This window comes from Gracilinanus agilis, chromosome 2 (genome assembly GCF_016433145.1).
Source record: "Gracilinanus agilis isolate LMUSP501 chromosome 2, AgileGrace, whole genome shotgun sequence".
Taxonomy (NCBI): domain Eukaryota; kingdom Metazoa; phylum Chordata; class Mammalia; order Didelphimorphia; family Didelphidae; genus Gracilinanus; species Gracilinanus agilis.
Window position 1 is genome coordinate 715,234,272 of NC_058131.1, and position 24,137 is coordinate 715,258,408.

General features: G+C 36.2%; 1 protein-coding gene across 1 annotated transcript in view; it reads left to right on the plus strand.

Annotated features, from left to right (window-relative positions):
* PCDH15 (protocadherin related 15) overlaps positions 1-24,137 on the plus strand; it is a 660,961-nt gene that overhangs the window by 229,772 nt on the left and 407,052 nt on the right. The window contains exons 9-11 of the mRNA XM_044660331.1: positions 1,015-1,035; positions 7,589-7,723; positions 10,120-10,269. Of these exons, the coding sequence (XP_044516266.1) occupies positions 1,015-1,035; positions 7,589-7,723; positions 10,120-10,269 (306 nt within the window). The remainder of the gene's footprint in view (positions 1-1,014; positions 1,036-7,588; positions 7,724-10,119; positions 10,270-24,137) is intronic.

Sequence of the window (24,137 nt, forward strand, 5' to 3'; positions counted from 1 at the left end):
TCATAAAATTCAGAAGTAAAAAGTGTCCTTTTGGAAAAGAGAACATTTTGATAATCATCCTTCTCCTCATTATTATAGCTAACATTTATATAATGTTTTACTACTTAAAAACACTTTGCAAATATCTCATTAGATCCTCATAACAACCCTTGGAAATAGGTGGTGTTCTTATCCCCATTTTAAAAATAAGGAAATTGAGGCAAAAAAAACAGTTTACATAATTTGCCTATGATCATACTGTGCATAAACATTTCAGACAAGATTTAAACTGAAGTCTTCCTAAATCCAGGCTCAGAACTCTATCCATTGTACTCCCTAGCAGATATTGAATTTACTATCTATTTAAGGATTACATATTAAGGATACCTCCCATACCATATCTCATTTGAACCTTGGGACAACTCTGTGAGATAGATATTCCAGGTATTAATATCTTTTATAATTTTTTTAAAATGACACAGAACAGAGCATTGTGTTGCCAATGAGCACCAGCTAATAATGTTCTCAAAGAGTATGAGAACTTCCTGACTCCACGTCCACTATTCCATTCTCTACAACTCTTGGATGTTCATAGAAGAATAAAACTATCTATTATCACACTTCTGTCAGAAGATGCTTAAAATTCTGGAAATACCTGATGTTTCAACATTTCAGGAGCATATAAGAGGCAATGTGAATGGATAGAGTTGCCTTTAAGCCAGCAAGCTGAGTTCAAACTCTTCTATATATTCTCCATATGGCTTTGGGTATAACACTTATTCTCTCAATGCCATAGAAAGCTCTCTAAAATTGAAAATTTTAGAGAAGATGGTAACCTATACTGCTGAAAGGAATTCCATCCTCCAAGAGTCCCCTTTAATTGATCAGTCCAATCACTATTGCCACAAGAGCTCACATTTGAAAGAATTGTCATACATATCTAACAAACCCAGTGAAGATAAAATGGGTATTTGTTGATAGAATGTCTAAGGCTATGTTTTGTTGATATTTGTGTTATTTCTGATTTGCTCACAGGTTCCAGAAGGTGGCATTCCTGTAGGTAGTACTTAGTGCTAAGAGTGTGGTTTTATGGTTTGCAGTTTCATGGGAAAATGGGGGATGGGGGAGTTGTTCTCTGATGTGGTTTCTTCTATTTTTTATTTTCCCTGTAAGTCAGACTATTCCCCCCTCTACTTCCTGCATGTAAAATTATTTTAAAACTACAAATATTTTAGAAATTATTTCAGTCTGTGTTGCCTAACAGTACTCTAAATTTTCCAAGGTAACAATTTTCTGAATTAACTGAATGTGCTGATATCTTTGACTGACCCTATGATAATGAACATGCTTTGCATGTCCACATACATGTATTCATGAGACATGTATCCATGTCTCTATGTTTCTATATTTCATAATAAGTAAATAAATTCACATAGCAGGAAAAGAGTTTATGCATTTTATACTCCAAATGATCTGTGATTGCATCAGTTTGGCAATTCCCTCAAACATTAAAATCCTAACCCATCTCTACCTAAACATACTATACCTATCCATGTGCTCCCATTCAATCTATACTTTGCTTTCATATCAAAGATCCTAGAATTTAGTTTGAAAAAAATTTAGTCTCTTCCAGTTCTAAATCCATACAGTTAAATGATTGGAAGTTTCCTAGAATGTCTTGTTTCTTTGCTTGTAATGCATGCATTTGCTAAATCTGTATAGCTTTGTTTCTCTGTGTGTGAGCCAGGATGCAAATTATTCTCAGCATAAATAGCATTAAAATTAATGAGACAACATTTGAGCCCTTTGTCTCCCAGGCAGAGTGGAATCTGTGACATCTGTTTAGTCAGTTTGTTAGGTTAAAGACCAAGCACCAGCTAAGGTCAAGCAGTGAAAAAAAGAATTAGAGAATTTGTAAATTGCCCTAGCTACACTTCAATTCAGTGAATTAATTTGTAGTTGAAATGAACTCCTATGGAGTCTCGAAGATTGCCTCCAAGAGCTGGTCCAGGTTGGCATCTGACAAGGACCTGGTGATCCAAACACAGATGAATTTGTTATTAATCCTTAATGAAAATGTAGTCAAACAAAAGGACTAATAATTTTGGAGATGAAAATATAAACAGAAAAACAACTGGCAATTTATGAAAAATTCTTGCTATGATGTTAACTTGTATTTGCTGTTCTCCAGCTGACAATATGTAATCATTAACTTTCCTTCTCAAAATGAGCAAATTCTAAACTATAGCCAATACCAAAAAATCAGTGATTGCTGGTATTGAAATTTAGGCAACTCACATAAATTTGTCATTCACTACTAAAGATAATAGAACCAACAATGAACTTATAAATTATTCTCAGACATTTAGGCTTAGATATTTTTAACTATTTGTGCTGAAAAGATCCTTTGTTTTGAATAAAATAGTATGTCCAAGTCAACTTTCTTTGTAGTATGTGGCACCTAATAGGTTTTTTGAAATATTTGTTGATTGTTCATTGATTGAGGTTTGACAAAACTAAAATACTTTTGTCCATGTTTCTGTGTCTCTTTGAATCTCAATATATTTTGTTGACCCGTGATAGGTTTGTATTAAGATGTTACATGTTTAGAAAATATATTTTCCATAAGGAAAAATATTTGAATAATAAATTAGCTGGTTAACATAATTCAACATTCTCAACTATGTTATACATTTTTATGATCTTGATAATTGGAAAACAAGAAACTTGCTCAAAGTCCCATTGTTTTGTCTTGGAAAGTATATTTCTGTCAGTTCTGAGGATGGAGTCATTTTAAAAGGGAAGAGGAAGTCGCATTTTCTTTAAATGGTTTTATATGATAGTATCCTTTACATCTTACTCCTCATATCTATGCATAGTAATCAATCAATCAATAAACATTCACTAAGTATCTCTCATGTAAAAGATATTGTGTTAAATGCTGGAGAAACAAAGACAAAAAAAGACACTACGAGCTTATATTCTATTGAGAGACACAGCATGTGTATATTTATTATTCAATTGTTTTCAGTCATGTCTGACTCTTCATGACCCTATTTGGCATTTTCTTGGCACAGATTTTGGAGTGGTTTGTCATTTCCTTCCCTAGCTCATTTTAGCTCCAAAAAAGCTGAGCCAGACAGTGTTATGTGATTTGCTAGTAATGTGTGAGATTAGATCTGAACTCAGGATTTCCTGATTATAGACCTGACTCTCAATCTATTGTGCCACCCAGTTGCATCAACATGTACACATGCAAAGTTTTATATATATATGTATATATATATATATATAAATTGCAAGAAAGTACCAAGTATTTTCTTAGAAGGGGTACAAGTAGTTGTATGATTAGGAAAGACCATGTAGGAGGTAGTAAATGATATGAGATTTAAAGGAAATCGGAGATTCCACAAATGCAGAGGAAAGAGGTTGATGTATTCCAGAAATGAAGGATAGCTTAAGGAAAGACACAGGAATGATAGATGAAATGTTGAAGACTAGGGTAAGATAGACACACAACTTGATTGATGAATAGATGAGTGAATAGATGATGGATTAGATACATAGATGATTGATCAATGATAGTAGATAAGATAAATATGTAATTTTATGAGGTGCTTATTATGAAACAGACACTGTGTAAATGCTAAAATGGCAGGGAGTAATGAAGAAAATATGACTTTTAACAGGGACCTGTAAAAGGGAAAGAATCAGACCCCAATGAGCATGGTTTGGACTGGTGGCTAGATAGTAAGATGGAGGCTTGAATACACAAAGGAAAAAATGATACCTCAATTTGTCACAGTCCAGGTTGAGTTCAGGGACAGAGTCTCAGGTTCTGATATGAATAAGGATGAAATACTTTGGAGCTGGCAGCCCATTTAACTGGACCACAAAAGTAGCCCCACAAGGCAGTAACAATTACCAACCTAGAAGGTAGGTTCATAAATGTGGTAGAAGTTAGACTGTAGTGAAAGAAAGGCATTGAAAGACAGGAAATGAAAATCAGAAAAGAAAGAGAGAAGTCTGTATTGCAAAGGTGGAATATTGGATCTTGCTCACTTGGAATTTCCTTAGACTTGGGGATCTAGGCAAAAAAAAGTATTATACCATTGCTATTAGTCATAGATAGCATCCTGAGAGTATGATTTTTATAGGGAACATGAGGATGAGCTTTCCTTAGGGTCAAAACTCTTGCCTAAAAACTTAAGAATGCATTAAGAATCCTGAAATGTATCAAAAACAAGTCTTTAAAAAAAAATCAAGACAGGAAAATGTAGATAAGGAGAGTCTTAGCTTGTTTTATTTAACTCAAAATCTCTACTATCTAGTGCAGGGGTGGGCAACCCTTTTGGCCATGAGAGCCATAAATGCCACAATTTTTAAAATGTAATTTCATGAGAGCTGTACAGTGCTCACAGTGTGCGCTCCTGTAACAGCGCCTGAAAAAAAATTGACTTTATGGTTCCTGCAGAAAGAGCCATATCTGGCCCTCGAAAGAGCCAGATATGGATCGAGAGCCATACATTGCCATCCCCTGATCTGGTGTAACAAAATATCTCATTGATTTTCACAAAGAAATTCTTATGCATTGGAGGTTCCAGAAGGCTCATATGAATCATTCAAAATAATAAAATCACATCCAACATAATTCTGTCTTGATAGATACATGCACATATGCATACATACATACCTACTCATAACTCCATCTACAGAATATAAGTGAACTATTGCAATTTGTATTATGTTTAATCCCCTAATCCTTACACATAAGAGATACTGAAAAATGAAGATTAATTAATTAATCAATTGATGCATGCATTCATTCAATAAGCAATTATTAAGTTCCTCCTGTTTTCATATGTTTATGCAAATTACTGAGGGAGATGTGAAACTTGGATATGTCGCATGTTGTGCCCTTATTGAGTTTACAAAATAATAAAGAGAAAACCAACAAATATTTTACATATGCTTCCATCTGTTAGCCAAAGTAATAGATTACTCCTATAAATAATGATTTCAGAGTACACTGCCCAGAATAAAAGACTGTGGTTGACAGCACTATCCTACTGAAAGTGTCCTCCTACCACAGAGACAACTTTAGAAAGACCTATTGCTTATTGTTATTATTTTATTTTCTATGTGCAATTCAGCAGTTTTCATCACACGGGAGTCTAAATCAGGGCTCCATATGTATTTTGTTCTCATTACACTCTGAAATGGAAAGCCTTTAAATTAGGGTATTAGCTCAGTATGGTTCCATTTAGCAGCTGCTCTTTGCTTGTACTCTGCACCGCTCCCCCCACCTTATAGCAAACCTTTGTGATATTTAATGAAATTCCACTTGAAACTAAGACTGAAGGGGACGCCCTATTTGGATCCTCCACATGGAGAATTAAAATTTGTTATAATTATTTTAAAATTGTGCTCCTTTGTGTTTGGTCTCAGGTTATAAATTAGCAGGATATCTACACTGGGGGTGGGGAGGGAAGGAGGAGGTAATTAAAGCAGATCTGCATTAAACCTAAGTGGTTATTTGGAGCTTTCTAACCCAAACAAATGAGTCATTTGCTAAGGGACATAAATCTTGTGGGTTACCTGCTCTTTCTGAGAGAATGAATTTAACTTACTGAAAATCATATTAATCCCAGGTCTCTTCTTTCCTACAAATATTTTTCCTTTTATACATCACATCCACCCTTTCTCATATCCCAAGTATCTTCCTCATAGCCTCTGATTCCACCAATATTTGTATTTTTTTCCTGCTGCCTTACAGTTTACCAATATAATACTTTCATTCCTTGAAATCATTTTTATATGAACACCCTCATCTTTTCAAAGTTGTTTATTAAAGATCTAGAAAATTCTGGATAATAAATTAACATTCAGGCATGACCTTTTTAATCATACTTTGTCTTTTAGACTATTTATCATTAGTTTCAGTATCTCAGGTAGCAAGTAAATTTTTGTGTTTTCAATTCAATGAACTGAAATTCTTTAATTAAAATAGATCTTCTGTGATTGACTCCTCTCTGGAGACATTTTATGGAATTAAAATGTGGATAAATAATAAGCAAAATCCTTAGAGATATTGATCCAGGAACAACTGAATCTCTCATCAAACAGGCAACTGGTAGAGGAAGTGGGGGAATAGTAGAAATGAGATTTTATTTGATGGAGAAGAATGCAATTTAAGTCCTAGCTCTGCTATTTGTCCTTTAACTCTCTCTAGAACAATATCCCCATGCAGTCTTTCTCCAACTCTTCTGTGCTTGAAGCAAACACAGACCTCTCTGGAAGTCATCTGCAGGTTTATAACTGCTAGTGACAACGATAAAATTCTCTTGATTCCCAACCTCTTTATCATTAAGAGACTTTAGAGAGACTGAGTATTCATGGAAAGTTTTTGGAGAGTGAAGTAAGTTTTCTATATGCATCCAAAGAAAACCCAGATTCTTAAGAACCAGAACCTGGACTAGCAGGTAGATGAGGTAAGGAGGATGTTTGAAGAATTGAGGGATAGTGATGGTGGTGAGAATATAAGAGGACCAAGGTGATTTTTGTCCAAGATAGAAATATAAAAATTGGGCAAACTCTACTGATTGGGCAGAGAGGAAGGATAAGAAGTCAAGGAGGAATTTTTTTCCCTTTACCTTTGATATCTTGGCCATATTGTCACCATAGACAACATGTTTTCTTTTGCAAACTGGTACAGGAAAGGGGCAAGATGCTAGAACCATGGCCAGTGAAAATTTCTCTCTAGTACTTTAAGGCATTATGAGAGAAGGAAAAAAGAGTTGTGTATGGGAGGGAGGAACTGAAGAGGGCAGTCTTAAACTTTGGCAGTCAGTGAGGAATTCCTAAATAATGCTATAGAGGCTATTCTTATATAAGAAATATGTAGGTTAGAATTATAGAGCAGAAAGATAGTAAAAAACAAATATAGAGGTCATAAGTTAAACCTTACAAATATATTTTTTAAATGACAGGAAAATATTACACTGAATGAGATCTCTCTTTGTAACAACAATAACAAATAAAGAATTAAGCAAAACCAACAACATAATGATGGCTATCTTTGAAACATTATACACCTGAAATCCTTCACCTTTCTCCTAAAAGGATGGTGCGGACCTCATCTCAATCTCATCTCATCTCCGGGACCAAAATCTTTCCATCTGAGTTCCAGAGAAGAACAATATCTCATCTATAGTCATTCTGGGTCTATGTCCTCTGACTTCAAACTCAATGCTCAGGCATTTTGTGTATAAATTAGAGATTGCCTGGTGGTTTAGTAAATGGCAGAAATATGGCTTTTTTTTAAGGATAATTACATTTTCTTTCAAAATCTTTTCTTCCTTTCATATTTTCATGTATTCAAAATCACATGAATTATTGTTTTATATATTGTGTTATCCCCTCAAAAGGATCAGAGTTCTGGAGTCATTTTGCTTCATCTATGAGTTACTGAGGTAAAAATTCCCTTATTGTTTAGTGTGATAATTTATGTAAGTTCTTTATCAGTTTCACATTCCAAACCCTGAGATTGTTTCTAAGTATTGGAAAAATGGCTCATCAAACTCTTAAAAATGATATTTTATTTTTAAAGACAAAAGACCCTGAAGTCCATCTTTTTCTGAACGACTACACTTCAGTCTTCACTGTGACTCCATCTGGTATAACACGTTACCTCACCTTGCTTCAGCCTGTGGACAGGGAAGAACAGCAGTATTACACCTTCTTGGTAAGCCTCCTGTCATCTTTGCACAAAGAATTCTAATGTCATTGAAGGGGGGCTATTTTTCAAAAGTGAAAAAAAGAGGCCATTGCATTTTGGGTGGAAGTGAGGAGAGCAATATATCCATGTAGTTGCTCAAAAATATAAAATAAGAAATGCTTTATGCAGGTTTCTTCTCTTTGTGACTATAAAACTGGACTAAATTCATGACTAGAGACATCTGGAGTTTATGTGTATCAAATTTATCTTAGTAATATCACTAATTCAAAAAGATAAAGTATTGTAGTTGTTACAAGGTCAGCTCTGCAGTCAAGAAAGTTTAGGTTCAATTCCTGTTTTGGACAAATATTGTCTGTGTGCTCGTGATCATGAGTAAGCAAATTTACCTTTCAGTACCCTGATCAGCATTCTATGATTATATTATAGAATGGTAATAGATTCACATCACTAGAAGACGCCCCCATACCTGGCCTGAAATCTCCCCAAATTACAAAATTATAGCTGTAATTCCTGATTCTTTTGTGTGTGTGTGTGTGTGTGTGTGTGTGTAAGTTTTGAAAAATTCTAAATTTAATTAATTTAGAATATTTTTTCATAGTTACATGATTCATGTTCTATCCCTATCCCTCTCCCATAGCCAACAAGCAATTCCACTGTGTTTTACATGTGTCATTGATCAAGACTCATTTCTATATTATTGATATTTGCACTAGAGTGATTGTTTAGAGTCTACATCCCCAATAATATCAATAATATCCCCATCGACCCATGTGATCAAGCAGTTGTTTTTCTTCTGTGTTTCTGTTCCCACAGTTCTTTCTCTGAGTGTGGATAGCATTCTTTCTCATAGGTCCCTCAGAATTGTCTTGGATCATTGCATTGCTGCTAGTAGAGAAGTCCATTACATTCAATTGTAACACGGTATATCCGTCTCTGTGTACAATGTTGTCCTGGTTCTGCTCCTTTTGCTATGCATCAATTTCTGGAGGTCATTGCAGTTCACATGGAATTCATTATTACTTTTACCACACTTGTATTCCTTCACTAACAGATACTATAATTTGTTCAATCATTCCCTAATCGAAGGGCATCCCCTCATTTTCTAATTTTTTGCCACTACAAAGAGCGTGGTTATAAATATCTTTCTACAAGTCTTTTTCCTTATTATCTCTTTGTGGTATAAACCCAGAAGTGGTATGGATGGATCAAAAGGCAGGCAATCTTTTAAAACCCTTTGGGCATAGTTCCAAATTGTCATCCAGAATGGTTGGATCAATTCACAACTCCACCAGCAATGCATTAAAGTCCCAATTTTGATGCATCCCCTCCAGCATTCATTACTTTCCTTTGCTGTCATTTTAGCCAATCCGCTAGGTGTTAGGTGGTCCAGAACCTCAGGGGTAACTCCTGATTCTTGACAGAGACAGACAGAGATAGAAACAAATGGAGACATAGATAGAAACAGAGCCAAAGAGATAGGAGAGACAGGAAGAGTCTCTTAAATTTGGATAGCACATAGCCATTTTCATAGTACTTTTCCACACTTCATTTTGTTTGATCCTCACAGTGACAGACATTTCTTGTGACCTTCGTGGACTATTATTATGTCTCTATAAGCAGACAAAATTTATTTAAAAGGGGAAACAGAACATGATTCACATATTGGATTTTTAAGAATCTGTAAAGTTTCTATCTCATTCTTATCCCTATATACCCATCCACTTCCAAGTTTTCTGTACATTGAGAATAAACATTCATTCAAAATGCACCTGGTCCTGGGGATAAAAATGATGTGGTTGACCTGACTTTAGAGCTTTCTTGGAATCCCAGATCACACTGTTTCTTCATTATGCAAAAGTCTATGTGCATATCTGTATGCGTTTGTGTGTGTTTACGGGAGGAAATAATTCTGTTTTAAATAGCAAGAGATTTTGAGTAATATTTTTATTAGAAAAAAAATCTGTTCCATAAATTTACTCTATTCACCATCAGTTCCAATTAGGACTCCTTTTTTATTTCTATTTCTATTTATTACAATAATTTTAATTTTTTCAAGATTATATGTCAATTTAATTTTAAAATATTCATTTCCTGATATTTGGAAATCCCTGTTCTCTGTCTCCTTCCCACTCCTTACCCCTCCCCAAGAAATCAGGTAACATGAAATAGATTGTACATATATTATCATATAATACATATTTCCATTTTGTGAAAGAAGTCACGTATTGCTTATACTAGACAAAAATGGATGAAAGAAATGAAGTAAAAGAGTTGTGTGTTTCATTATGCGATCGGGCTCTGTCTATATTTTGTCTAGGGTGGTAGAGAGCCTTTTTGTGTCATGAAGTTTCTTGGGGTTAGGACTTCTTTTTTAAAGATCTGGGATTCTTTTTCTTTTAAAGATGACTGCATTTGATGGTGTCCAAGAAAGCAGCCCTGTTACAGTGAACATCAAGGTGATCGATGCGAATGACAACACTCCAACCTTCCCTGCAATCTCCTATGATGTTTATGTTTACACAGACATGAGTCCTGGAGACAGCGTCATACAGGTAACATCACATGGCGAGTCTATTTTCCCTTGTAAGTGACATTGATGAAGACCTTTTGAAGTTCAGAAAGAAATCTATGCACACGGTCTTACTCAAACTCACAGCAATCTTTTTTTTTTTCCCCTTAGTGCTTAAATGCTCATATTTATTATGTAACACCACCTCTGGGGGTCTATTTTCTATTTTTTTTAGAAAAAAATTTTTACATGGTTACATGATTCATGTTCTTTTTCTCCCCCCCCCATCCTCCCCAATCCCTCTCCCCATAGCCAATACACCTTTCCACTGGTTTCTTCATGAAACTCACAATAATCTTGTAATAAAGCTACTAGAGTTATTGTCCCCATCTTACAAATGGAGAAACTGAGACTTTGAGAGATTAGGCTTCTAGTCTATAATCACAGAACCAGTAAGTGTCAGAGATGTGTTCTGAAACTGGGATTTCCTTTCTTAGAATCCAGTATTCGGTTCACTTTACCATAATTTTTATAGCTTTATAATTACCAATGTAAATTCAATTTCCTCATCTATAAAATGAAGATCAAAGACAATAGGGACTCTTGAGTTTCCATCCAGGTTTTAAGGTCTATAGTTTGACTCTGAAATGTATATCTCTCTCTTTATTTTTTTTCCTGGCAAACATGTTCAACATCAAAAAGCAGAAAATGGAAAAAAAAACGTAAAGGTACAATTTGGTTCAAGGCATTAATTATGTAGATATAAATGTGTTTTAAGATCATTGGAGATCATTACATTTTTGTTAATTGCTTTATTTAATTATTTTAATTTGATAGAAGATACATGTTTACATGTGAACATGGATGTCTAGGCCTTCTTTGCTTCTTTTTATTCGTACAATTATTAGTTTCCTATTTAACTTTCTGTGTTTCCATCAGTCCTACACTGTGAGACTTTAGTCATTAGAGCTGGTATTGAGATCACATTTAAGACTCTCTTTTCTCACACAGAGAGATTAGAAGGCAGAGCAAAGACAAATTACTCCTTAATTCTAGTCCCCGGCTCCTCCCTTTCAACAGAAAATGAGGTCAGGTTAAATGATAGCAAAGGGCATTGATAATTTCCTCTGATATTGGGACTGTAAATGAGTGGGGCAAGGGGAGAGGGAAAAAATACACTAAGAGGAAGGCAATGTGATTTAGTGGAGAAACTTCTGGGTCTAGAATCAGAGTATCTGGTTTTAAATATTGGCTCAGTCATTCACCAACTGTGGGACCTTGGGAAAGTGGCTTTCATACTTTGGAACTCAGTTTCCTCATCTCTAAAATAAGAAATTGGGATTAAATATCCAATCAAGTCCCTTCCAGATGTATATTTTCATTGTTGATTTCTATTTAGTTTTTTCCCCTTTCATTAATTATCCAATTTTAAAGGAGTTGACTTTATGAACTACCTTCATAGTAACATAAATTTAGAACTATGAGGGACCCTAATGGTCAGTGAGTCCAAACCCTTCTTTTTACAGCTGAGGAAATTGAGACTAATAGAGAGTATGCAACCGGCTTAAGGTCACAGTGGTAATAAGACTATTTCCAAGTGTTGTTGTTTGTTCTTTAATAGTTAGGATATAAGGGAACAGCTCATTAGATTGAGAAGTAGGCCTAGAGACTGATGGTCTTGGGTTCAAATCTGACCTCAGACACTTCCCAGCTGTGTGATCCTAAGCAAGTCACTTAACCCCCATTGCCTAGCTCTTTCCACTTTTTTTTGCCTTGGAACCAATACATAATATCGATTCTAATATGGAAGGTGAGGGGTTAAAAAATAGTTAGGACATGGGGGCAGCTGGGTAACTCAGTGGATTGAGAGCCAGGCCTAGAGATGGGAGGTCCTAGGTTCAAATCCGACCTCAGACACTTCCCAGCTGTGTGACCCTGGGCAAGTCACTTGACCCCCATTGCCTACCCTTACTACTCTTCCACCTATTAGTCAATGCACAGAAGTTAAGGGTTTAAAATTAAAAAAAAAATAGTTAGGACATAAAACATATATAAATGATAGATTTCATCACATTTTGTGCCGCCTTTGCATCTGCTGCATAATAGCTCCTTATTTGAACTCTCTCTTCTCTTGATTTTTATAGCATTTTATTTCCTTGCTTCTAACTATCTTGTTTCTCCCTTCTGTTCTGTACTGGATCTTCTTCATAGCCCATCTCCCCCATATAAGAGTTCCCTAAAGCTCTCCTCTCAGAATGCTTTGTTGTCTTCCTCTACTTCTCTCTGTGGTAATCTCACTTTTCCCCAAGGCTTCACCTACCACTAGTAATCTAGTGAAAAGATCCCGGGACAGTTGGGTCTTTGCTTTTGCTCTGTCAGAAACCTTAGATGTCAAGTAGCCCTATTACCACATTTTATATGCGACATCATGTTACAAATAATTAGCTTGCTTTAAACAGTACAGCCTCTGAGTCCTTGTGGTACAGTGAAGAGACTACTGGGCCTGTAATATGGAATACCTGAGTTCAAATATCGTTTCAGACATTTACTAGCTGTATGACCCTGGGCAAACAATTTAACTTCTGACAGCCTCAATTTCCCCATATATAAAATGGGGATAAAAAAGTCTCCCATATTTTTGTGAGAATTAAACAAAATAATAATTATAAAATGCTTCGCATAATGCGTGGCTCATAATAAGAACGATCTAAATGTTCACGCTCGATACTAGTTAGAAACACTCCTAACATTTTGTAGAGATTGGGCTCTCTGCCTAATTTTCCATTTATAGCCATCTGTAGTCAGCCTTTGCTATCTGGGGCCAAAGTAAATTCCATTTACTGGTAACATTTGGAGAACAAAACCAAAAAAAAAAATCTATTATTTTTGAGTTCATGGGCATTGAGATAAGAGAATGGAAAAGGAGCTGAGCTTTTAGTAGGTCTTTTCCTTCATCCAGGCTCTTTATTCCTAGCTGCTGCCTGCAGAGCTGGATGACTCTCCTTAGTATCATTGCTTTCTCTTTCCACAGCTATATGTTAGCTTTTCTTTAAGGATGACTTACAATGCCATCTTTTTTCCAATCTCTTGAATCCATCCCTTCTCAACTCACTTGATAATTTATACCTGATCCCTCGAGCATTCTAAAGTTTCCTCGATCTCTCTAACTATGGCTTTTATGCAATGTCATTACAATTTCAAAGACTTCCACTCTTAATTTAAGGCCTGTGAGACTGACTGTTTGGGTATCATATCTGTACCTAAATGAAATACAATAGAACAAATCGGTCTCCCTACATTTAAATATAGAAAAGAAATCTATGTCCTAGAGATGTTAACCGACTATCCTGCCATCAGTTGATTTTGATTTTCAGGTAATACATGGCAGAACCAGGATTTGAATGTGTGTGCTGTGACTCCAAGTTCAGCGATTATTTAATTTTTTCACATTTCTGGATTTGGAAGACCATCTTTCAGTGTGTAATTCTCTGGGAAAGCTCCTTCATCCTCTTGTCCTAAAGTGTCAAATGAGAGTTTGGGGCTCCAAGATCTTCCCTCTCTGAAAGTCAAGATCTTGCCACCAAATCTGGATCTTTACCCTTTGATGTTTCTACTAACCTTCAGACCCACAGCTACCTTCTTCCACTTTCTTCCTGAGATGTCCCAACATCCTCACCTCCACTTTATCTTGTCCATCATCACCCTAAAGATATTATGATATTGTGAAGAAATCGCTGACTTTGAAACTAAGTTTGATCACCAGGCATGATACTCACAATCTATGTGACGAAGACTTGTTCCTTCCCAGAATCTGGCAATTAGACAATGATAAATTCTGTGTACCTTTTAGCATGATTATAATCTGATTGTATACATTATAACAAAGTAGTGGAATAGTTAACTGAGTAAAGACATTGTACACTTGTTAGCAGAGAAATAACATGATGTACAACCATTCAGGTCCTTAATTTTGGCTTCATTTATGGGTACCAACCAGTATACATGTCTCTAGAAAAGAAAACCAAGAAAGACTGAGATGCTGCCTTTTTTTTTCCCCCTACATATCACTTTATAATGTGCCATCAGTGACACAGGGGGTATGTTCTATTCTGGGCCTCTTTAGCCACAAACTAACACATGGAACCAAATATAGAAAGAATGGATGGTCTAATCAACATCTTGGTATACTACAATGATTCCCAAAGTGGGCACCACCGCCCCCTGGTGGGTGCTGCAGCAATCCAGGGAGGCGGTGATGGCCACAGGTGCATTTGGGAGCAGTGAATAACTATAAGGAGGTAGTGATAGTATGTGACAGGGGGCACTAAGTAATACTTTTTCTGGAAAGGGGACAGTAGGCCAAAAAAGTTTGGGAACCACTGGTCTACTAGTACTTCCCTCAGAAGTACCATCTCAGTTTCAGAAATTTCAGTACTGTGATTAGATTCATTTTGAATTCATTTTCTTCACTCTTCACATTCATTTAAAAAATTTTGAACTAAAAATCCCCTTCTTCCTTATTTATTATCCCCCCCAAAGAATATAAGATCTTTGAGGAAAAGCAATCTATCATTAGTGCTTCTCACTGCCCTTAGCATAGAATGTATTTTGTGGATTAACTGTCTAGTTGAATTTGTTTAATAAATATTTGCCATTCTAAATATTATAATGTCATCTGTAGTTCTAGTTGAATCAAAATACTTAAAGACAGAGGGGAACCCTTAACTTAACTGCATCTTCTAGATGGGTAAATCTCAAACTGCTTTATCTGCTTAGGCTCCTTACCTTTAGTCAATGTCAGCATAGATCTGACTTACTATACACAATTCCCAAAGGACAAAGTCCTCTTGTTACATCTTTTTCATCCAAGTATTTGGGTAATCCTACTGGGAGACAGGATGAGTTAATAGAACCAACTGTGACTCAGGGGTCTATGATGCAATTTTTTTTTTTTAACCCTTGTACTTCGGTGTATTGTCTCATAGGTGGAAGAGTGGTAAGGGTGGGCAATGGGGGTCAAGTGACTTGCCCAGGGGCACACAGCTGGGAAGTGGCTGAGGCCGGGTTTGAACCTAGGACCTCCTGTCTCTAGGCCTGACTCTCACTCCACTGAGCTACCCAGCTGCCCCCTATGATGCAATTTTTATCATAAACTCATATAAATCAAAGCCGTCTGAGACTAGACCTTTGCATGAGAGAGTGAATGAATTCTGAGAAACTAGCCAATAGTGACTTGACTCTATGTACCTCTTTTTGTCCTAAAATTAGTTTTGCAGTAATTCCTAATAGGCAGGGGGGGTCTCTGTCTTTATAGACCATCAAGCACTGCTGTTAGTCTGAGAGCAATGTCTGTAGGGAATAAAGTTGATTAGTGATGAGTTTCTCCATTACCTTAAAAAAAAAAACTAGTAAAAAAAAATCTAGGTGGCTTAGAAAGAGTTAACTATCCCAAGATCTCATTTTTCAGATGTGGCTCCAAAGTAGGTTTTTAGTAGAGGAATTATAACATCCTTCATGGAGTAGAAGGAAAATTGTAGGTGTTGATAATCTCAACTCTACTACACAATGGCATTCATTGAATATGTCGACAAATTGTATCCAAAGTCAGAATTAATGAGACCTTTCTACTAATGGAAAACATGGCAGTTCTCTGTATTTTCATAAATGGTCCATTACCCTTTCTGAGGATAAAAGAACTTCAAAGGTAGCCATTGTCTAAGGAAAACAGGAACATGACTGATTAGTTAATGTAGAGATGATTCTGCAACCTGCTTTAAAAAGTCTTCTAGACCTAAGCTTGTCTCCTAGGAAAATAAATGTGTGTCCTTCCTTTGCCATCCCTTCCTGACCTGTCCTCCTGTCCTAATTCCATGTTCTCTCTCTCTTGTCTCTCTCTTTCTGTCACTTGCTTCAAATATACATATACCTATGTCTCTCGATACCTGTATAGGTATATATGTTTATGTGTCTATACATGTGTTTAGAAATTTATGCATATATGTATATATTTTACATAACAAAATATTTATAAAAAATATATGGTTGTCTATGAATGAGCCCATGATATTTATATAGCTGCAGAAAAATATGACAATAGACAATAGCAAATGAAGAAAATATGATCTACTCTGAAATAGAAACACAAGGTAAAGATTAAACTCAGATAGGAAGATCTTTTTACTATTCCATTTCCCACATTTCACTCTCCAGCCAAACCGACATTCTTGATTTTATTTATGGAACATTTCTCCTATTTCTTTGCCTTTGAACAACCTGGCCTTCATGCCTTAGCGAGCCTTCCAAGCTAAGCTCTACCTTTTGGAACAGTGTTGTCACACTGAAACATAAACAGGCCACTAGACCATAACTAGGAATCTTGCAGGATGAATGGTGACTTAAAATAAAAGTATTATTTATGTCCTAATTATGTTTTTAATTTACTTTGCTAAATATTACTGGTTCTATGATAATCTGGTTCTGCCTATACTTAGTAGGGTCACAGGCCTCAGTGTCTAATATCTCTGTCTCAGAACATCCTGACTTGCTTGAAATCTCTGTTCAGATGCCAATTTCTACAGGAAGCTTCTCCTGATCTCCTTTCCCCATTTCCATTACCCTCATACTAGTAACTGAAGGGAGATGTCTTGGAATGGCTTAGGAAGTCTTTTCTTTTTCATACAACTTCTTTTTCAGTAATAAATTAAGAATTTATTTTTCATATGTTACTTTCATTCTCTTGGATTTGTCACTTCTTTGAACATCTGGGCCATAGTGTTCCCACTTATAAAAGGACAGGAATAGCCTAGATGATGCTAAGGACTCAGCCAAATATTGAAACTCAAGGTTTTCTGGACCACTTCAAACAGATGTGGAGCCCCATGGGAAGTGGAACCAAAAAGGGTTTTGATACTGTTAAGTATGTCCAGAATATGGAGGCTAATATATCAAAGTCTTGCATTGATCTTCATCCATCTATATCATACAATATGATCCATTAGTCTTGTGGAAAATTATCTTTCCTAGGTAAAGTGATTGAAAGCACACAAGGTTACAAAATACCCTCCAGCTATCCTATTGGACAAATACTACTAGATACTGGGCTCTGTGCTAAGATATATGAAGATGACAATGCCACTGAAAGAGCCTTCAGGACAAGGCAATGGAGTAAGGAGATAAAGATTACTCATAGAATCATAATATAAGTTACTATGAATTAATTTTATTTGAAAAGGTCAAATAGAGTGAAATGAATGAGACAAGGAGGGGAAAAAGTTACTTGGAGCTCTGGGCAGACTTCAACAAAGGATTTAAAGACTGAAGTGTGTTTATTCGCTCTATTTCAATCTAGATAACCCTGTGAGGAAGTCACTTAAGCTATTACTGTCCCAAATGTACAAACTGGGAAACTGAGACCTAGAAAGTTAAAGCCATAAAGCTTAGGATCACAGTTCTATTAAGTATCAGCAACAGAACCAGGCCTAGAGACGGGAGGTCCTAGGTTCAAATCCGGCCTTAGACACTTCCCAGCTGTGTGACCCTGGGCAAGTCACTTGACCCCCATTGCCCACCCTTACCACTCTTCTGCCTTGGAGCCAATACACAGTATTGACTCCAAGACAGAAGGTGATGGTTTAAAAAAAGTTTCAGCAACCAGATTTGAATCCAGGTCTGCCCAACTTCAAATACAACACTCTATGGCTATACAATGAATGGATCATTTATTGAAAAAGGGAGTCACAGAGGAGAAGCAGAACAATCATGAAGCTACTATAATAGTCCATGTAAGAGGCAATAGTGGTCTGAATTAGAATGGTGATAACCAGTAGGAAAGGGCATGAGAAAATAAAAATAAGACTTGACAAGAGTTTGTGTCAGAGAAGGGAGGGAGGGTGGCAACATGGAAAAGCCAAGCTTCAGCAGTATATCTCAGGACTTCATGAAGATAACACCACCATCCATTGAAGAAGAAAATTTACAAAGAACAGTGGGGCTGATTTAGAAAGGTAACTGACGAGTTCAGTGTAGAAGGCAAAAGTTATTTCAAGCATATATTTTCATGAATTATTCTATAAATTTATACTGTTCCTCCTGTAGACTTTACTCTTTGGTCAATAGATTACATTTATTTATTTATAAGATTTTCCCATGGTTACATGATTCATGACTTTTCCCACACCTCTTTCCTTCCCCTTCCCAAAGCCAACAAGCAGTTCCACTGGGTTATCCATGTATCATTGTTCAAAATCTATTTCCATGTTATTCATATTTGCAGTAGAGTGATCTTTTAATGCCAAAACCCCAATCATATCCCCATCAAACCATATAATCAATCATAAGTTTTTCTTCCGTATTTCTGCTCCCACAGTTCTTTCTCTGGATGTGGAAAACTTCTTTCTCATAATTTCCTCAGAATTGTCCTGAGTCATTGCATTGATGCTAGTAGAAAAGTCAGTTACATTTGATTGTGCTACAATGTATCCATCTCCGTGTACAATGTTCCCCTGGTTTTGCTCATTTCCCTCTGCATTATTTCCTGGAGATCTTTCCAGTTCACATGGAATTCCTCCAGTTCTTCATTCCTTTCAGCACAGAAGTATTCCATCACCATCAGATACCAGAATTTGTTCAGTCATTCCCCAATCAAAGACACCCCGTCATTTCCCATTTTTTTACCACCACAAAGAGCACAGCTATAAATATTTTTGTACAAGTATCTTTTCTTATTATCTCTTTAGGTAACAAACCAAGCAGTGGTATGGCTGGATGAAAGGGTATTAATTTTTTAAAGCCCTTTGTATATAATTCCAAATTGCCATCCAGAATGGTTGGACCAATTCACAACTCCACCAGCAGTGTGTTAGTGTCCCAATTTTGCCACATAATATATTATATTTCTACAGTTCCCAATATTAATTTACCATTTTTGTGATGTTGGTCCAAATCATACTGCCACAGAGATTGTTTTTGAATTTGAGTCATGTGTACAGTCGACTGCAATCAATACAAGATAAGGCAACACTGTTGAAATCATTTGTGGGAGATCCTGGGATCAAATCTGACCTCAGATACTTCCTTGCTTTTTGACCCTGGGCAAGTCACTTAACCACCACTGCCTAGCCCTTTCCACTCTTCTGCCTTGGAACCAATATGTATTGATTCTAATACAGAAGGTAACAGTTTAAAAAAAAATTTAAAAACCCTACAGAACATCGTGTTGAGTCCTGTATCCAATATATAGTAGGCATTGTCATGAAAGCTTGGGATACAGTTTTAAAAAAAGACAGACTTTGACCTCTAGGAACTTAAAATCTAAAGAAAGGCAGGGAGATCACATACAAAAGAAGAAAGGAAAGAGATGCCAAGGGGTACTCAGTTCTATGGAATTAAAACAAGGCAAGGCAACAGACACAAAGTGGAACGGGTCCCAAAGTAGAGTTTGTGTACTCCATAAAGGCAGGTACTAGTTGGAGCTTCTTAGTCCATTCTTGAGCTCTCTCATCAGAGTGGAGAAAAAGCTGAGGGAGGTGGTATCAATAAATACCTAAGTTAGAAGCACAGTGTTGAGCTTAGAAGTGATGAGCTTTACCAGAGAGGAAGGCTCTACTGTTCTTTAGAGCTGAAACTAGGCAAAGTAATAGATATGGAGTGGGTGCCTCATTTAGAAAGAATATTGAATAGCTGGTGAGTGTCTGGAAGATAGTAAAAGAGGTTGGTAAATAGCCTTGATATCCATTTCTTCTGAAGATTAAACTGGAAAAAAAAACGTAAGTGGGTGCTTGATAATCATTTGTTGACTGATTTTATGACTGACTTTTGTATGTTCCAGATAGTTTGTATAGCAAGTCTCTATCACAAACCTTAGTAGACATACTCATTATACGTGAAAAGAAATAAAAATGAAAGGCAAAGGATCAGGACCATGGATCACCCTTCTTCCTTTCTCAAGCTCAATCAGGAAAGAATGGACCTCAGTTACCATGACAACAAGACATGGCTAACTACTTGGGTTAAAACATTTTTCTTCACCCGTCAATGAGAGTGAGTGCTCCACTGGTTTCTTCCCTCAGATGTGCCCATTTTATCTGGCTCTTCTTGTGGCTTCCCTTTGATATACTTTATTTTTGAACAAATCAGTAGCCTGCTAGTAGAGTTACAATCTAACTTGGATATATCTTGACAGGAGTGGCTGTTGTAGTTATTCATGTTACAACAAAACAATTCCCCAAGGACCTGATGATTACAGAGGTAGTGTGAATTATGAATGGCTAAGAGTCAGCCGAGATACACAGGGGCTACAAAATCAGTGCATTAAGCCCCATTGCCCAACTATCTCTCTATTGTCACATCTCCCCCCACTTTTCCTTTCTTTCTATCTGATTCACCCCTTGAACTCTACAGGCATTGATTAAGTACCTACCATGTGCCAGACATTGTGCTAAGTTCTGGAGATTGAAAGAAAAAATTAGTCTCTACTCTCAAATTTTATAATAGGAAGAAACTATGTGCAAATGTAAATGGAGAACACTGTATATAGAAAATGAATAAAACTAATTTTGGAGTGGGAGGACATTAGTACTTGGAGGATCAGGAAGTTGGCACATGTGCCAAGCTCTGAATGAAGCTAGATATTCTACTCATGAGAAGTGAGTGAGAGGATATGCCAGGCAAGTCACACAGCCTAAGCAAAAGTACAGTCTGGAGGCTCTATTTCCTGATAACATAGACTACTTGCAGGAGAATAATGTGTTCTCACCTTCAGGTTGACTTTCCTGATCCTTTTCCAACATCTCTCTTTACCAGAGCTTGGAAAAGGAAGCAGAAAGAGAGAGAGTTTTTCATTGGTTAGATCAATTCTGTATTCAGCCTATCCCAGATCAAGGAGTGCTCTCTCATGGTCTTTATTCAGTAGGACATCTTCTAGTTCCATGCAAGCAATAAATCTGTTGTTCCTTATGCCTCATAAATAAATGAACACTTAAAAAATAAACCCTCCCTCACAAAGAAAATGTTTTTCTTATTAAAAGCCTCAAACATTCCATGTCACTCATCAGCAAGTCACTGAAGTATGATTGACTAATATCCGGACCATGATTAAGAATTAAATAAGATTACTCCTATCCCATGTAGACACTAAATGATAACTCTAGTCCAACTATCAATAATATGGAATTAGGTCTTGATCAAAGAAACATGTAAAACCAGTGGAATTGTACATCAGCTAAGTGGAGTTTAAGGGGCATGGGGGAGAGGGAAAGAACATGAAACATGTAACTAAGGGAAAATATTCAAAATAAAAATTTAAAATAAAGATTATTCCTATCCCAAAAGCACTTATGAAATGTTGTTGTTCGATCATTTTTCAGTTTTGTAGTTTTCTTGAGAAAGATTCTGGAGTTATTTGCCTTTTCCTTCTCCAGCTCATTTTATAGATGAGGAAATTGAGGCCAACAGGATCGAGTGACTTGTACAGGGAAATAAAGCTAGTAAGGAACTAAGGAAATTGAGTCTTCCTGACTCCCAGACTGCTCTACCACCCAGCTGTCCATTTACTAAATGCTTTCTAGATGTCAGGCAAAAAGTAGCCTGACCTTCAAGTCATGAATGTCTGTTATCAAGCAATTTTATAGCTTGGTGAACCTGGACAATTCACTTAAATGGGCCCCAGGATACTCTAACATGACAGTTTCCATATGTGTCCATATTTAATTTGAGAGGGAAGAAGTTCTTCCCTGAAAGATCCCTATATTCCAATTCCCCAATAAACATGTATTTCATTTTCTTTTTAAGCTTTGGAGATTTAAAAACTGAAAGAAGGTAGAAAATGGAATGTAGTAAAAACAGCAAAGAGGTCAGTTAGGTAGGAACAGAAAATTCATGAAAGGGCAAATCAGAAATGGTTAGCAGGAACCTGTCTATAAAGGACTTTAAATACCAATCATACAGGCCAATGGACCTCAAAGGTCTATGGGTTCTTAACATTATTTTCATGTGACATGGATGCTTTGGTGATCTGGTCAACACTATGGACCTCTTTTTGGAATAATGTTTTTAAATGCATTAAATAAAATATAGAAGACTGCAAAAGAAGCAAATTATATTGGAATATAATCATCAATTTTTAAAGTCAAAGTCACGGACTCCAGGTTAAGAATCCTTTTTCTAGTCTAAAATTTTAATTTTATAGTTAGGAAACTGAGATCACGAGGATTCAAGAGATTTAACCTAAGGGCACATAAGTACCAAGAAGTCAGCCAAAATGTATGCCTACCTTTATTCAACTCCAAATTTCATCCTCTCTCCATTATACTCCCATTTCCTTAAATCTTTCTTAGCTTCCTTAATTGCCAAGTATTTTCTGTAATATTTTGTGCCTTGATGTATGGATTTGCAAGTGTTTATATTATTTCCTAATTTTGTTTTTCTCCTTTGCATTCATTCATCTATTTTGATTCTTGGTTAATTCTTTTTTTTTTAATTTCAATATACTTTTCCTTTCCTAGACATGGGGGAATGACTGATGGAGAATGCTGTCTCTCAGTCCACAACATTCACTCTTCTATAACATACAGATTTGCAGAAATGTCCATGACACTGAAAAATTAGTGATTTGTTCATTAGTGCTCTGTTAGCATACCAAAGGCAGAATTTTGACCCAAGGCTTTCTGACCCTAACCATTTCTCCTCATTATATCTTTCTTTTTTATAATTATAACAACTGCCAAACACAAACTGGCCTTTAATTCAATTAATCATTTTGATAATCTATCTACAAGTTAGCTATTTAAAAAAAATTAAGCCAGACTAGTCTTAAAACCTATCACTGCAGCATCCCTCTTGACACCTTTTCTTGTCTTGATATATTAGTATTAACCACAAAATTCCATTAGCCAATTTAAATCCCAAGAAGAATGTCAATATCAAATCCATCTAGAATTAATATTTAATTAAGATTACCTGAGCCATTGTGCTAACAGCTTAACTAAAGTTAAAATAGAGCATATAGCCTATATTGCCTCCATCCACTCATTTCCCAGCTTTATCCACCCATAAAAGAGAGCAAGTTTGCCTGGCATGAATGGTTCTCCCATTCAAAAATACATCATTCATTTTGACTGTCTCCATAAATAGCTTCTGCCTCTTCCTTCAGGACCAGGCCTGTCATTCTTGTCCTACTTCCATAATCCTTTTATGCGAAGCTTTTCCTTCCAACAACCACATCTGTCCACCCCCAAACACTTCATAACTTAGCTGTTCAGTTTCACTCTAAAATCTCTGTCTTTAGTGAATTGTATTTATTTATACTCTTCTTTTTAATATGTGAATTGTAATTAAGAAGCTATATTGGAAAGCCAGGTGTTTGTCATTTATACTCATAATATGGGCACAAAAACTGGATAAACATTAAGGATTTGAAATTCAAACCTTAAAGGTAAGGTACAGTGGCATCCTAGAATATATTATTTTTTTTAAATGGGAATAACTTCAAATAAAACTGGGAATGTATTTTCAATAAATTCATTATTGAAGAGAGTCATAGAAAATCATTGCTGGAAGGAATATAAGAGAGCAGTGGGTTTCTAACCCTCTTGATATAGAGAAATCCACTGAGATGAAGGAATGGGTATTAATCCGTAGCCTTCTAAGTGACTACAATGGACAGGTACTTTGAAAGGTTCTAAGCATAGAAAGACAAAAACCAAAAAATCTCTGTCCTTAATTAGATTATGTTCTATTGGGAGACATAAAATATTTCCACAGGAGAGACAAAAATAAGCTCTAGATCAACAACTTATTTGCCATAGGGATCTCACAGTAAAGAAGTTTCTATAGGGGGCAGCTGGGTAGCTCAGTGGATTGAGAGCCAGGCCTAGAGATGGGAGGTCCTAGGTTCAAACCTGACCTCAGACACTT